The sequence below is a fragment of the Hippocampus zosterae genome, chromosome 13, assembly GCF_025434085.1.
Source record: "Hippocampus zosterae strain Florida chromosome 13, ASM2543408v3, whole genome shotgun sequence".
NCBI classification, from domain to species: Eukaryota; Metazoa; Chordata; class Actinopteri; order Syngnathiformes; family Syngnathidae; genus Hippocampus; species Hippocampus zosterae.
In genome coordinates, this window is record NC_067463.1 from 6,855,517 (window position 1) to 6,872,589 (window position 17,073).

General features: G+C 41.4%; 3 protein-coding genes across 7 annotated transcripts in view; all 3 read left to right on the top strand.

Annotated features, from left to right (window-relative positions):
• Nucleotides 1-2,216: 2,216 nt before the first annotated feature.
• On the top strand, nucleotides 2,217-5,356 carry LOC127613656 (ATP synthase membrane subunit K, mitochondrial-like). The gene is made up of 3 exons (XM_052084774.1): nucleotides 2,217-2,410; nucleotides 4,311-4,403; nucleotides 5,177-5,356. The coding sequence occupies exons 1-3, from the start codon at nucleotides 2,342-2,344 to the stop codon at nucleotides 5,273-5,275; spliced, it is 261 nt and encodes an 86-aa protein (XP_051940734.1). The 5' UTR covers nucleotides 2,217-2,341; the 3' UTR covers nucleotides 5,276-5,356.
• A 947-nt stretch (nucleotides 5,357-6,303) lies between these two features.
• Nucleotides 6,304-13,907, top strand: LOC127613655 (suppressor of cytokine signaling 1-like). Its single transcript, XM_052084773.1, has 5 exons — nucleotides 6,304-6,531; nucleotides 8,449-8,861; nucleotides 9,893-10,074; nucleotides 11,975-13,065; nucleotides 13,460-13,907. Exons 2-4 carry the CDS (start codon nucleotides 8,604-8,606, stop codon nucleotides 12,297-12,299), a joined length of 765 nt encoding a protein of 254 aa, XP_051940733.1. The 5' UTR covers nucleotides 6,304-6,531; nucleotides 8,449-8,603; the 3' UTR covers nucleotides 12,300-13,065; nucleotides 13,460-13,907.
• Nucleotides 13,908-15,969: 2,062 nt separating this feature from the next.
• Nucleotides 15,970-17,073, top strand: part of LOC127613649 (caskin-1-like) — a 34,953-nt gene continuing 33,849 nt past the window's right edge. For 4 of the 5 annotated variants that reach the window (XM_052084760.1, XM_052084761.1, XM_052084762.1 and 1 more), the window contains exon 1: nucleotides 15,970-16,417. In XM_052084760.1, the coding sequence (XP_051940720.1) occupies nucleotides 16,324-16,417 (94 nt within the window). In that variant the 5' untranslated portion in view covers nucleotides 15,970-16,323. The remainder of the gene's footprint in view (nucleotides 16,418-17,073) is intronic. The other variant, XM_052084764.1, reaches the window with a different exon arrangement.

Here is a 17,073-nt window from a genome sequence, read left to right on the forward strand (position 1 = left end):
AAGGACTGGTATCATTCATCCATTGCAGATAATTACGGTTTAGCCTCTTCCGGCATGCCTCCAGAATTTTTTTTCTCTTCCAGTACTCTGTGGAGGGTAGGTTAAATGAGTCCAAAATTAAAATCAGTTGTATTTTAAAGCCCTTTTTCTGTCATTTGTCAAAAAAAAGTATAATCTTTGATGGGTTGGGAAGATACTTTTGACTGAAATTTAGCAGGGATACGCTTTTCCCCAAGCTATTTTCGTTGATTTAGTTTTATTTTCTTACTAATATTCCACATGAGCTTTGATCCCATTGGGTCTCTGTTGTCCTTGGTTTAGTTAGTTAGTTACCATTATGTGGGCGTCTTGCACCCAGTGTCTCGTTATTGTATTGGCTCTGTTGGAATTTAGTTGGCCATAATTGTGCCGGATTGCTTCGTCAATATGACCACATTGCAGACACTACAAATATATATCTATATTTTAAGCAACACAGCCACAGGAGGCTACTTTCTAGGCGGCCACGAGGTCACAGTTGTCACTATGGAAGTTAAAAAAAATATTCCTCCAGGGAACCGGACTCGGTTCACCTGGAGAAACGTTTTTTTTTTTTCCACTTCCATGTGTGGCATGTCCAGTTGTCACTGTGACACAGAAAACAGTCCACATCTCCACAGCAATAACACCGGTTAAGACACAAGGCGGTTATGCTGCATTCGTGGACATACTTAAAGCATTAGTACACACAATGCAGTGGTGAAACAAGACAAGCAAACACAATAGCGGTTGTCATGCTTAAAACTGGAGTTTTAAAAAAAACCTTTTACAAATCCAACGACGTAAATGTTCCTTCTGACATTCATCTGTTAAATAAAATAACATGTGAGTGCTGTGTAGTTAAAACAATCTAAATAATACAATATTTGAAGTTGATCCCTTTAGTCTCTCTCTGCCATATACGGGCACTCACTTTAAAGACAAAGTGAAAAACCTCACCAACCAGATCGTCTAGCAGCATGACATTGTTAAAAATGAAGAACAAAAATGAAAGAGTATAAACAGGTCATAGTGTGCGGATTACACGTCATTGTGATCCACTAGGGAAGTCATATTTTTATCAACTTTTTGTTTGTCACCCAGCACCATTACGCACAATGGACACGCATTTTGACCAATGATTTTGACCCCCCCCCCCCCCCCCCCCAAAAAAAAGGGCCAGCTCTAAGAATTGGATCGTTCGAACCCACACATCATAAGCATAATAGCACACATTTTCCATCTTCTCATTACATCCAATCAGAACAGTCTCTTGTTGCTCTTTCGAGGTTCATGTCACTTGTCCTCCTCCTTGTGGCTTAACTGCGCACCTCCTCTCCACAGCATCCAAAAAAGGTTTGTGGGTGGAAGGTGAACCAGAAAGAATTGGACACAAAAGTAGAGCCTGGCTAGTTTGTCATGCTTGTGCACAGTCGAGCAAACTCGATGAAAAGTGGGTGTGTTTGGAGAGCAGACAAAAGCGCTCTACCGGTTGTTAACAAACGCGTGTTGGGCGGTTATGTCAGTCTACTCAAAGTGGGCTTCACTCAAGAAATATACTTACGTACTTATAGCAACTTGTTTTTTTACGGGTATCTCAGTTTAACAGAGTATTACAAAGTTTAATGGGTACAAATGGTGTGCTAACTAGCACGTTCATTTAGCGCCGTACTTACTGTTTTTCATTTGATTGTTTCACAGTTTTGGCCTGGAAGTGTTTTTCAGACAAATCTTTACTGTATGACTTTAGGAATGTGTTAGTAGGTTACAGTTGGAATTACAAGATTGTCATCACGTGTATTGACTCAAATACAGATTTCCGTTTTGTTACCATACATTGATTAAAATTAGTAATTTGTATTATTTATTAGGTGTTTTGTTTCTCTGTTATAATAATGTGATTACATTATTAAATAAATTAATGTATTTAATTTTAGAACTATACTACATAACTCCTAGTTAGTAAGTCGAATGTAGTTTTTAATTTGTCTAAAAATCTTCCGCCATGCGGGTGGATAAGTGTGAATCTGCCTCCCTCCGGTGCTAAAAGGGAGAAAATACATGTCGACTGTGTATCTTAACTGCTCGCACGACTACTCACCAAGCCAACCGTCTATTGGTCCATCGCAAATAAAAAACCTTGTGATTGGCTAAAATTTGTTGTCGTAACAGTAACCCGGAACACTTTGTACTCATCATGAGGCAAGTTGTGTAAGTGACCCCTCTTGTCTGCTTCGAGACAATAAATATAAATTTTTGAAAGTAGCAAATTATACTTACGTCTTGTTTTTCTTTAAACAAGGTGAGTGAATAGTGTTCAGACATGCCGACGTCTCCTGTTAAAACCCGCATCCCTCTCACTAGTTTCGGGCACCTCATAACAGAGGTGAAGGTAAGCATCAATTTTGCTCGACTCTCTGTGAATGGAGTTGATTCAAATATAGATAAATTATATATTGTCAAGATGCTTTGTCGTTACCTTTAGTTGGTGGCGTCATGCTAATCTTAATCTCTGAAATTCTGGTTTGTTTTCAAACACAGCACTGCACTTCGTTGAACATGAGTGAGATTTCGTTTTAAATAACTGGGGCCGGACGAGATGACCTTGACATGTTTGGTATTATTTAATTACAGGTTGTGTGTAAATACGTGCTTCCTCTTTCCTTTTGCGAAAACATGCATGCAAACACGATCTTTCAACACGACATAGAATAGCTTGTACTCTCACGATACAAAAGAGATTACTTTTTTCTTTCCTTCTCCAGGAAAAAAAACTTATTTCTTTTACGGTTTAGTAACCAGCAACAATGCAGATGTGCTTTTGTTAGCTGAACAAGGTGAACACTTGGCAAAAAGAAACATATGGCGAGCACAACACTGACTTTGAAGCTAATATTTTTTTAATTTATTTTGTGACACCTCACCACTAACAAAATAGGACAAGGAAAGGGCTTTAGGTGGCAAAAAAACAACAACCCTGAAATATGTGAGCGACGCTGATTCAGCCATGACTTGAGTTGAACGTTTTTTTCCAATGGGGTTCTACAGACCAATCATTTCAAGAACTGTATCATAAATTTATATTTTCTTACGATCGTGACATATATCATACATTTTAGACTAGTGACGAAGACGCACACTCTCTTCATGCTCTAGCTGAACAATACCTCAAATTCAAATTCCATCGCAATGTAGTAGAATCTCATTTTCCAATCGCAAAGACTGCAGTGATTATTATTATGATTATTTAAATCATTGGAATTAACTAAATTACTGAACTAAAAATTGCATGTTCATTTACAGTAGAATACATATAAATATGAAAGAAAACAAAAAATGTCAGCATTGCTATCGGAAATAAGTAGCAATCGGTTGTGCCATACCAGTGTGCCATATGTCACATTTTTCGGTATGAGCAGAAATGAAAAGCCTTCCAAATTCGTCGTCATGTGTATTTTTATTTTCAAACATGAATACGTCAACATGGGGGGAAAAAAACGTTACAGCTCATAGTCCAAATTTTATCGTATTAATTAGGAGGTGTGAACACCTCGGCCATAGGTGTCAAACTCAGGTCCTGGAGGGCCGCTGCCCTGCATGTTTTCCAAGTCTCCCTGTTGAAACACACCTGATTCAAATGAACAGTTTCAATGTCAGGCTTGCGCAGAGCTTGCTGATGATCTGATCATTTGAATCAGGTGTGTTGCGACAGGGAGACTTGGAAGACATGCAGGGCAGCGGCCCTCCAGGACCTGAGCTTGACACCTCTGACTAAGCTATTTTCTCTCCGCCCACATTGTTTTGAAATGACTTATTTCAACCTTTAGGTACAGTATTCACTTGCTTCTTCCGCTGTAAGCCAAGTAACTCCAAAGGTGTACCACATAGTTTTACTTTCACTATGAACAGACGTGTGACCTGTTTTCAGAGAAGAGGAAATCGGTTTTGTTCCCGCGGAAATAGTGTTTACGGGAATCAAAAATTAAATAAGAAGCAAGGGTGACAGGAGGGTCGGCTACCCATTGTATGTGCTTGAGCCACACACACGCAAAGAGGGACGAGCGAGATTCAGGCAGTGCCTCACAAACAACCGACAACAGTTTCAACGGCGCCAGCCTCGACTCCGGAAACAACAGTGGGTTTCAGGTCTCTGGCATCCCACAAGTTTCTTATGACATCCGAACCGAAGCAGTGCACCACAAAGCAAATTGCCTAATAATGTCTTGACATTAAAAAAAAAGAAAAAAAAGTTGCAGCTAATTTCTCACTGAGTGTTATGTGTGGCACTTTAGAGGCAGCTGTTTGGCATCGAGCCGCCAGCATCTGCGGAACTGACCGGTTTGAGAAAGTACTTCAATAGCTACACGCTGCAGGGGCGCCGAAATGTACGTAACACGTATGCATATGTAAATTGTGTTTAAGCGTACTCTCAAAATGGCGCAATATAAATGCCTTGACATCTTTCATTTCTCTCTGGGTAAAACTGTTCTATGTAAAGTGTCATAACTCGGGCCTGATCGATTAGTCAGCTGCAATATTAGCAAACTTTTTTTTTAGGGGGGCTGCAGGGCTTTACAATTTGCCATCTTAAAATGTATGAAATGTAATAAACATGTATGCATATGCTTTCAGTATTGCATCACGATATCGGTTACTAACTAAAAATATATTCCATTACTTAATGCAAGAAAAAAATATATATATACTTTCAGACTGTCATGATAATAGAAATCACCTTTCATTCATTCATCTTCCAAGCCGCTTGATCCTCACTAGGGTCGCGGGGGGTGCTGGAGCCTATCCCAGCTGTCTTCGGGCAGTAGGCGGAGGACACCCTGAATCGGTTGCCAGCCAATCGCAGGGCACACAGAAACGAACAACCATTCGCACTCACACTCACACCTAGGGACAATTTGGAGTGTTCAGTCAGCCTGCCACGCATGTTTTTGGAATGTGGGAGGAAACCGGAGCACCCGGAGAAAACCCACGCAGGCCCAGGGAGAACATGCAACTATTAACCATAAATATAAAACGACTGTATTCTTACGCCTTTGTGTATATCTGTATCATCTTAAAGCGGGGGCCTGTTGTACATGAGGAAATATTATCATTGCTTTCCATCTGGACATGATGAAAATCTCTCTCTGCTTTCTTATAGTGCGTCTTGGCTACTTACGGCATCTTGCTAGTAACAGCGACGGCCTATTCCATGCACAGACAAGACAAAAAGGAAGCTCGGAAGGACTGCTCTGCCTGAAAAAAAAAAACGGTTATGTTTTTGACCCATTATTTATGCTGTGAAGACATAAAGTGGGACAGAAATAAAGGTTTCATTATATTTGTGTTGTTAGGAAATGATGTGTATAGTCATCTTATTTTTTTTAACTCTTCTCTTATTTACAACAGCTGGAGTCATGGCGAGTCAGTGGGTGTTTATCTATCTGACGAGTGGAAACAATTCAGAACCAGGCTGTCAAATTGTACTCTATTTTAAAAGCGAAAGCGGGCAATCAAATTCAGTTGCTTTCAGTTTCATTCTGATCTCCTTGCACGCGAAAAGCCATCATCGTGCGGAACAGCTGGTGTCTTCTGGTGCACACGATAATGCGCGGCAGATGATATCCCGATGCTGAATCATTATTTATTCTTAATCAGGCTCGGTTCCATTCACCAACTGCAATAGAATCCACACTATTGAGGGAGACCATATACCGGGTAAAAAGAAAGTTTTACACCGTTATCCTTTAATCAAACAACTTAGTAAAACACATTTTAAAAGCATCATAATTGTTTTTACCAACAATTGTAAGCATACATTTTATAGAAATGTCTTAAACTTGAGTATGAATGCTGAGTTTCCCAAGTACCATCATCAGAACCAACATGAACCATGTAATGTATATATTCAATACATTACATATAGGCTGTACTTTATTTCACTTTTAGTCAAGCTTTTTCTAATGTAAAAATAAATGCCATGACTCAAGTAATTTTGAGCAATTGGACATTATTTACGCTTTTGATATTTTTCACCGTACTGCCAAGCCCAAAGAGGTAACACTTTATCTTTCTCTCTGTCTTCTGTCTTAGATTTGATTGATTACTTTCGAATGCGGTTTTCGTAATAATCGTTTCTCTTTATTTTTATGGTCTGTTTGTATTGGTGTAAATGTGAATATTACTGCTGTGACTATCAAATTTTCCTCAAGGAATAAACGAAATATCCATCTATTTAGCCGGGAGAACAGCTACCGTACATACATAGCTGGCGAGTTTTCCGTTTCCGGTGCTTGCCTTTCAAAATTAAACGCTTTTCAGCATAAAAGATGAACGAAAGAGAAAGTAGACGCTGCAGCGTTACCTGCAATCACGTGATTTAGCATAAGTCGAGCGAGTGCTCTGACAGCTCCTCCTCCTGCTCGACGTCCTGCGTCTCCCCGAGAGTTAAAGCGAAAGTAAAACATGTTTCCAGTGGGGTCCAGTTGCAAGCTACAACAGTCCTCTGCAACTTTAGTAAGTATTCATTCATTTATAAAATTAGAATTATTCTTAGAATTGCACACCGATCATTTATGCACCTTTCCTTCAATTAAATACCTTTTGTTGACATCTTGCTGAATGTCACGATGAACACGATACGGTACAACTTTGTGACTTTACTGTGACAGTGTTTACCAAAATTTCGCATCCTTGTGATTGACAATGGATCCCCGTTATTCGCGGGGTATTAGGCCTGCGAGTAGCTAAAAAACAGTATATAATTGACGCACATTACAAATGCCTTGAAAAAAATCGGATCTTTTTAACCCCTCCAAATACTGAGAAAAACGGGGATAAACCTTCAATAAATGTTTCTTGTGAAAAACTGGGGTTGCCCCCCCAACACGTTTTTTAAAAAGAAAATAAAAAATATGTTGAAAAAAAATCAAAGAGTAGGTTAAGATGCAGGTGCTGAACAGTGTGTCGATGCTTTTCTGATTGCTGTTATTAATTCGTGCAGAAGTGCATTTCAACGTGACGTGCTTTTCAACTTGAAAATAAAACAACAATGCATGGGGTCTTGCCTGCAAAAGCGAAATTGTAAGCCAACCTGATGGCTCATCATGTGTTTTCATTCCAGAATTAGTTTGCGGGTGCAATAATTACATGGTTAACTGAGAAAGTTCACGGTGCAGTTTTTTTGGCTTGTAAGACAAATGAGCAAGCTGATCAAAGGACATTTAGTTGAGCAAAGTACCGGTACTTACAGTAATTACACTTCTTGGACAACTATTTTAGTCCTTTAATTAGTGCTGCAGCCTAAAATTATTTTGAATCTGATTTAACGATGTGTTTTGAGTCCTCTTTATTTTCATAAAACTGGATATTTCGTTATTGACAGTGCAGAATATGCACAAACATAAATTATTAGCGAATTATTTGTTCCCTACCAGGTTGAGAGAATTGCCAATAAATGTAATTGAGCAATTTAAAAAAAATTGCGCCATAACATATCAAGTGTCAAGAAGCAAGTACAACTTTATTGCGCAAAATTTCCTCCCTCTTAAACAGACAACAGGCAACAAGAGGAGCCGCTGCGGGTGCCCGCGCCACCATTAAAAGAACTCTTAACATAAAATGATAAAACAGTACAACACAACACATAAAACGGACAATGAAAGAAAGTCATTATAAAAAGACATTTCATGACTACTTGGAGTGTGACTGTACATCCCTTAATACCTTTGATTGAAACATAAAATAGAATCTTTTTTTCTCTTCACAGTACAATGTAAAAAAAAACATCATTGTGCTGACATTTCAGTCTGTACTTTTTAAAAACGTTTTACCTAAATTCAGGATTTAATAAATGATTCGATTTTTACAAGTCTTTATTGTATTTTTACAAACATGTCTGTGCTTCTCACACTCTTCAAAAAATGAGGTCAAAAGTAACCCAAATTGGGTGATATAGTTAACCCAGTGCTGGGTCCACAGGGGAACAAGCCGTTGCTGGGTCATTTTTACTCAGTGCATTGGGTTGAGGATTTGACCCAGCCTCTTGAGGTCAAGATTTTGATCCAGCAAGGGGTACAAACTACCCATATTGATGCTTACTGGGTTATCACTCCAGCTGTGGCTAAAAATAATACGGCCCAACATTTTCTAAGAATGTTGTATTAAATGGACTTAAACTTCAGTATACAAAAATGGCAACCAACTTCAGCTTTTCGACCCAATCTGCTGGTTAAAAATAATTCACCCTAAACCTTAGTTAAAAGTAACCCAATTTGCTCAAAATCCATAGCGAGGAAACCAATTCACTATTTTTGTGTGTGTGTGTGTATGTACAGAATGTGAGTACTTTTGCCACTTGTGAGTGCCACTTTTGTTTGGACTGTTGGAAAGATTTCTGCATGTGTGAATGAATCTTTGTGTTGTGTGTTTCAGCTCTTCCTCGCCTTCCGTCAAACAAGGGATCGAATCAGGAAGCAGCCAACTCTCCTCTGTCAATGCCAACTCGAAGCGCCATGGGGCCGCAAAGCGGACCTAGCAGGTGATGGTGCCCGGAGCCGACGTTCTGCAGGCGGCGGACGGGGGAAGAAATGGTGCAATATGTGGTCTTCCAGCCGAGGTTTCCCTCAGATAGGATGGTTAGAGATAAGCCTAAGAGAACAGTAAGAAAGAAAAAGAATGCAAGCCAGCAGAAGCAGAGTCCAGCTCCTGACGAGCCTGCGACACCTCAACAAGTCCAGAGTACGGAACGGAACCAGGACATCGCAGAGAAGCCGCTGGAAACGCTGCACTGGAGCCAGCGACGCAGTCTACACCTCTCAGATCAACAACTTGAAACCTGGTGTCAGGTGCTTGGCTCTTGTTACTGGAATAAGGGTGAAGCAGAGGTCTGGAAAATATCTTGGTTTCGCTTTTAAATACCGTACCGTACCTGTTGCATACAAAAACACCACACGAGGAACTAGTTTTAGCTTCCCGGGGAAGTAGCGGATCGAAACGTCGCTGTGAAATGACGAAATCTCAAGATGAGAAAAATCATTTTGTGTACCGACACTCAACTTGTATTAGTCGTTCCTGTTCAGGACACTCAAATACAGTACATCGGTAAACAGGAATTGTAATATAAAGTGATGAAAGTTATGTACAATGATAAATTATAACCGACCCAACGTTACGTCTGTTACGTACGGTCTGTCAACTGTAGATTTGCGTTGAATCTTATCATGACTGATTTTCTTGGCCCTTTTCCGTCCGAATGTTGCTAACATTTGGTCAATTTTGCTAAAGACTTTTTGAGGGAAATAGTTGCTGGACGGGTAGGAAAAGTCGCGAAAGATAGCGAAAGCATCGCTAAGTTGGCAACACTTCAGACACTTCAGTCGTTCATGTCCGCAACCAATTAGCATCACAAATGTGCACATCAATAGATACACTTTCAAAATAAAAGCACCACGTACTGTTTTATTTTGGACGTCATGGACTTTATTTTGGACTTCATGGTGACTGTGAGGCGGGCCCGATTTGGCCCCTGTGCCTCACTTTGCCCAGATATTTTTAGGAATGAATATTTGAACACCGACAGTGGACAGAAAATATCACAATATTTACTTGCATGTATTCTTTATCCTCTATGAAAAATGATAGAATTGACAGTATGTTAATGAGTCATTTACAGTCCCGATAAAAGAAAAAATACGATTAGTCTTCCTTTGTGTCTGCATGACTGTACTCTACTGCCTCCATGTGGTTCAATGATGGGGGATGAGGATGTTCTCAAATGTTTCGCTGATAAATCAAGGCTCCCGCTATCTATCAAATTGGAAACTAGACATTTGACGGTGTGATGAGTGCTCATGTCCTTTGTTCACTATACGTGCAGAGTGGAGCGGACGTGGCCAACTTGCCAACTCGCCTGCGTTCGTTCAGCAGCCTTGAAGAGTACAAACTGGTGAAGCGCACTCACCAGCAGCTCCAGCACAGCTCCTACTACTGGGGAGCGATGAACATGGAGGAGGCGCACAAAATGCTCGGGCGAGCATCACCGGGCACCTTTCTCATCCGGTAAGTCCAATTTGGAAAAAAGCTTATTAGAGTTACCCCAGAGGATGTCCTGGCTAGATTTGCGCCGTGGGCGAATTGTCCCTTGTCTAGCCTATCACCACCAAACTCAGTTTTTCTCCCGTTACCTTTTTAAAAACATGCGTGAGTGTGCATGCAAGCTAACGTCTTAGCTAGCTTACATTTTACCATGCCTGCGTCCAATAATGCACTGCGTCTTGTGTATGTATTAAATTCAGAAATAACACCCACAACGGACTGCCCATTTCTACTCCTACAGCTAGAAAGCTATATGCTATATGCTATATATATATACCGGTGTATATATATATTAGAGCTGTCAGTTTAGCGCGTTTTTATTGGCATTAATTTAAATGAATTTTAACAGGATTACATGTTTTCTCGCGAGATTAACGCGGCACACGTCACAAGCGGATGTTACGTTGCTCTATAAATACACCAGAAACAAAACAACAAGCGTGCTGCAGAAGTCCACGCCCATGTCTGTTTCCCGAAAATGAATACTTAAAGAGTTTATTAATGGAAAGTTTACTTTTAAAAAGTTGCCATATTGCTCCACTGACAAGACCAAAGTTATCTGTTCTTCTCTCTCTCTGTATCATACAGATATACGATGTATGCCACTGACGCGATTGTTACTTGTTTGGAACTATTTTGTGTGGAAGGTTACAGTGTTCTGTGTCCATGTAAATAGAGTGGGTGGAGCTTCTCTGTGTTCGTCTGACAGTGACAGTGCGCTACAGTGGTAGCGACCTAGCGAAAGTAAAATGACTCCAGTGTTGTCATCGAACCAAGTGTAGTTATTCGAAACGAGGTAGACACAAAAACCGTAGAGACTTCCACGCAAGAAGGACCAATACAATCAACATAGCCTGACTGTGTTAGGGGGAGTGAAACCCTCCCCCCCTTTCAGAATGGTTTTCCCCTGCAGCACGGGGGAAGTGCGTGTGCTTGTATGTACGGCTGGCAGTTTCCAATACAGCGGCACATATTGAAAACTGGTGTCCGGTGTCTTGTTATTCTTCAACAAACATACAGAAACAGACTGCTGTGTTGAAAGCAAACTTGAGAAAAATGAAGTATGCAACCATGGTTTAAATCCACGATAGGCTGAGTACTAGTGTACCTTAGATGTGCACTTTATAATGTTAGATTTCTCTTTTTTGATTTCATAAAAAAAAGCTTTTAAAGCAGCTGTTGTGTGACAAAATATTTTTTCACCGTTATTGATGGACAGTAATATTGTGTGAGAGATTATGTGTGAATAACTGCACCAAGTGAAAAATGTTCATGTAAAATTGAAAATCGAAATTGTTATTTCAGTAAATATTTGCATTTGGCACATAGAAAACTGATTCATGATTCCATGTTGATGAGAGCATTAAAATGGGGAAAAATACGACAAAAAAATGTAAAAGGAAATTCAGAAAAGATAAAAAATGTGTGAGTAATCACGATTAATTTTTTAGTTCATTTGAGTTAATTATGACAGTTGCATTTTTAATTAGATTAAATATTTTAATCGTTTGACAGCTCTAATATATATATATATATATATATATATATATATATATATATATATATATGTGTGTATATATGTATTTTTTTTTAATAACATTCTCTTAAGTGGTATGTATTATGTATTTGGGCTGCAGGATCTCTGGACCTATGTGGATTCTTTTTTTGCTACTCATGCAAGTGAGTGATTCCTGCTCAGTGTCTCACTAGCCAGCAAGCCGGACTTAAAAAAAATATATATATTGGATGCGTCAGGAAAGGCATCATGCATAAAATTTGCCAATTCATGAGAGTGACTTGCTGTGGCAACACCTGATGGGACAAACCACGACGACATGCAAATGACTGAATCTTGTCTTTCCAGAGACAGCGGGCAGCCGGACGTGTTCTTCACCCTGAGCTACTACAGCGAACATGGGCCAACGAGCGTCCGCGTGCTGCTCCGAAAGTTGCTCTTCGCTCTCTGTGGGAGCCAAAAGACTTTCGCCTCCCTCTTTGATCTGCTGGCTTACTACAAGACTCCGTTGTGCAAACTGACCGCGCCTTATCGCCAGCAACGGCCCGAGCGCCTCAAGCAGATTTGTAGGAGGGCAATGGTAAACACGTATGGAGCAGAGAACATAAGAAATTTAGCAGGACTCAGTTGTGAGGTGAAAGACTATGTTCTTGCCTATCCTTACTCGATATAGGGCGAATGTGGTGTGCGTGTGTGTGTGTGTTGTCCATCTTTTTTGAGGTTTGAGTTACACAGTCGATGAAAGAGGAGAAAATATATTTGTCCACATTCTGGACCGAACCGAATCGTGGATTTGGATTCAAGAAAAGCAGGCTCAGACCAAGTGCGGTAACAAAAATTATTTCTTACAGGAAAATGCCCCGACAAAGTACGAACAGAAATCCCTGATCACATGGAGCCATGCATGAAGCAAAGCCCTTGCACAAGGCAATGCCAAGAATAAAGAAAAGGAAATGTCAAGAAGCCAATGACCCGAAGCTAAAGATCAAGATTAATAAGAAAAAGAAAAATCTATGAATAACTAGAGCAACTGAGCGTATCGAGGGGTCTAGAAAACAACACTTGAAGCACAACAGCGAGCAAGGTCAATAATCCGACAAGAGACGAGGCAGCCTGACAGTTCTTAAAAATATGGCAGGTTTGATTGGTAAACTCGGAACGGGCGTGCCTGCTAGAGGGGAAACGCCCTTCACTCAAGGCTGGGGCTGAAAACAAAAACAGACAGACATGACAACATCCGTCCATCCATCCACAGCTCAAGATAGCCAAGAAAAAGTCCAATCAACACATTGGTCAAGATTGAATGCAAAAAAAAAAACCTACTGGAAAAGTGCATTCACGAGTTGAAAGTTCACCTATTAAGGTCATTAACTGCATTTGACATTCATCCTCACACCTCAGCCAGAAACCCCGCAACTGGATCCTCAACTTTTTTGTGAGTACCGTATACTATGTGTGTTCGTGTGGTACCCGCAGCTTGAGTGCCCTAAATGCCAGGCATTTGTGTTTACAATTTGCGCTCATGTGTTACCCGCCACTTTCAACTCATGTCATGCCCCCCCACTCACAAATGTTCTCTGTGCTGAAAATATGTGCACTTTGTGAGTATTTGAAGACAACCATTCACTTTCTATTCATTTTATCCTGTCCAAGGAGGAAATGGTAATGCACTTTTTCAACTTTTTTTCCCCCTGGTGTCTAAATAACATGGCAGTGGGATATTTTCGTCGAAACACCCCAAGGATGAAATAATACAACGTAGCTTTTTCCATCCTTACATATTTCCTAACGGAAATTAGCCCATTTGAGGAGGTGGACCCGTACCCATCCGAGTGAGTGATTGGGCATCGCAGTCCCATTTACAGGAGCTTCTATATGTGGGAGCTTGTGGAGAAAAAAAAATGTTTACTCATGGAAGCAGCACTTCATACCCTACACTGCGTGTGTGTAGCGGATCGACGATAATAATACCCACCTCATCTTCCACTGCATCGACAAGTTCACCTTATGGGCTGTTTGTCAGAAGCCAGCTCTAATCTGTGCACCCGATAAAACTCATAGCCGCTCTGCTTACCTTGTAACTTTGAGATGATGCTTCTGCATAAAAGTGCCGCTCTGATGATAGTGTTTGAGACGGGCAGGCTGCTGTTTAGAAGTGGCATGGGATCTTCACTCAGTCTTCCAGAAAATAAATATGATGGTGGGGGTGATTATTCTGAAAATTAGTGCAGAACAACTCGCTCGTTTACACGTTTTCAAAAAAAAAAGAAAAACAATCAAAGGTTTGTTTGTCTGGTTAATATCATGCTAAATAGGTGGGCAGGCTTTCCAGAGACCCAACTAATTTGTATACAAGTAATTTTAGTCTTGTTTAAAGTGTCCTTGAGTGTTTTGAAAGGCGCTCATAAATGAAATGTATTATTATTATTATTACTGTATTCATTTTTGTAGTGTGTTCCCTTTAAGGAAATAAATGTCCACTAGGGGGCAGAAAAATATAATTTGGGTGACCTAAGAAAACGATCTGAAACTTTTTGTAATTTCCAGGTGTGCGTTGCCTAGGAAACGTTGGGAGGGACCATGACGAGGTACTGCAACGCAGTGGTCATGTTAATTTATGTAGCAGGAACATTTTTTCCTCCTTTCGTTATGGTCACAGTTTCATTTCTTGAGATAATAACGTCACTGATGAGCAATTATGCGTACGGCATTGCCCTAATAATAAAGGAATATTATTCATTCATTCATCTTCCGTATCGCTTGATCCTCACTAGGGTCGCGGGGGGTGCTGGAGCCCATCCCAGCCGTCTCCGGGCAGTAGGCGGGGGACACCCTGAATCGGTTGCCAGCCAATCGCAGGGCACACAGAGACGAACAACCATCCGCGCTCACACTCACACCTAGGGACAATTTAGAGTGTTCAATCAGCCTGCCTTGCATATTTTTGGAATGTGGGAGGAAACCGGAGCACCCGGAGAAAACCCACGCAGGCCCGGGGAGAACATGCAAACTCCACACAGGGAGGCCGGAGCTGGAATCGAACGTGGTACCTCTACACTGTGAAGCCCACATGGTAACCACTGGACTAGCGGGCCGCCCTAAAGGAATATTATTAGGGCTAATAATAAAGGAATAAATGTAGAAACCAAACTGAATGTTTAAATAGCTTCCTTGCTTGTGATGGTCAAGGTGACATTGACTGACCTCTATAAGTGTTTACGTATAATTGCGATAGATGCCAGAAGATGCCGGAAAAGCACTCGGAAGGTCCTGAAAGTACTTCCGCATCGTTCATTCATTGTTCTACTTTACTACTTTTTTTCCCCATGAGTTCTACTTCCTATGCCCTAAATCTGACTGGCAGCGGCCCTCTTCATTCGAAATCAGAACTCATCGCCAGGGACACACTTTTCTTGATACTGTTTAACCTTCAACGTGATGACGGAGCTTCATTATCGTCACCATCATTGAAAAACATGAAACCTAGAAGCTCTTGTTTGGGATGGATGTTTCATTTGCCGTGTGTGTGTGTGTGTGTGTGTGTGTGTGTGTGTGTGTGTGTATATATATATGTATGTATATGTATATATATATATATATATATATGTGTGTGTGTGTATATATATATATATGTATGTATATATATGTGTGTGTGTGTGTGTGTGTGTAACGGAGTGATATATTGCATTTATTAAATTATGACGGAAGTGACGCAACAGCGCACAGTATGGCACCAGCTTCCCGCCGTATTTCAGGCAGAACTACCAGGGAAGGAAAGTCACAGGGTAAGTCCGGATTCATTTCTAGTTTAATTACAATATTTCACTTTGTTACACACACACACACCCACATATATATATATATTTATAGAGAGAGATTCTAATTCTATCAAATGTTGATTTTTTTTTTTATTGAGAGATTTGATGTACTTATAGCATGTAGCTAGTCACAAGAAATCTTCAGGTCTCAAGCAGGCCCAAGTTACTGTGAAAAAAAAAATCAAGCAAATCGAGTTCCTGCCAAATTTCTAACAAGTCATGTTATTATGTAGTTGAAGCAAGTTGTACCCGTGGAGTGGCAAATCCGTTTAATAAACGTACTTAAATCCGTTCGAACGTACTTGCCAATCAAATTTGTTTGTTTTACTCCACATTGGCAGTTCCATGAAATGTCGTTATTAAAACACCATTCAAGTATTTTCGAAGGTATTCCGATTTAATTTCAATGTTGATTCGTCATTCGAATGTTTGACTGTTGACGACCATGTTCACGGAACAAATAGAACTCGTATGTGCAGGCACCCCTGGATCTATTTCACATCCTTTTGGCGCCGGCGGGAGCGACCCCCCCTTGCGCGTGCGTGACACGTGAGCTGGGAGGAAGAGGGGGATGAGGAGGAGGGCGCTCGAGAGCTCCAGTGTCGTGTTCAGCCGATGAAATCCACTCACACACGCGCGGGCGGGATTGTCGGATCGTTGAAAGAGGCGGCAGACGTGGAACGGAACCGGTGGTGGTGCTGGAGCGCTCAGGCCCCCCCCCCCCCCCCCCCCCCCGAATTGGAGCATCCCTTTCCCTCGGGTTGCACCTCGCTCCCCCTGCGCGCCTCTGCTCCAGAGGGAGGCCGCGAGCGGCGACGGGATGTAGCAGCGGATTAACGGCGGAGGAGAGCGGCGGGACGTGGAGGGAAAGGGAAGGACATGGGGAAGGACCAGGAGCTGTTCCAGGCCGTCAAGACCGAGGACTTGCTGACCGTTCAGCGCCTCCTGCAGAGACCTCGGCCCGGGAAAGCCAGTGAGTATCTGCCCGACACCCCTCCGTCCCTTCTGGAACATACACACACACAAAGTACAAGCTTCAATGAATCCGAAATATTTGAGATTTGCGTGTGACGTTGCACGTGTGAGCATTTACCTGGACATAAACTGCACTTGAATTATTTTATTTTTTTCCCATGCACAGATTGCATATGTGCGTGTGTGTGTTTGCAAGGAAGCAAGGGATGGGAGCTGCGGGGTTCAAGAGGACGTGTTGTGACGTCAGCATAATTGTGATGACGTTGCACGCGTGTGAGAATAGTTCTGGGATTGCTTCTTAAACTGCGCACAGACCGCGTGCGCGTGATGGTGGTGACGATTGGATATATATGTGTGTGAGTGTTTAGAGGGTGGGGAGGATGGTACACTGCGTGTGCGTGCTGCACTTGTTTCTCTGTTTGTGCGGCATGACCCTTGGCATCCTACCTGACTGGTGTGTGTGTGTGGAAATTGGTACCCATCCTCCACACAATGCTAATACGTGCACTCTGTGATTGTGCGTGTGCACGTGCGTTCATACAGTGACACACAAGTGACCCGACACCAGCCGTCATTGAGATTTAAAATTTTTTTTTTTTTGCTTTGCTTTGCAAAGCGCAAACCTGAGCTATAACTGTTGCATGACACCAGTGT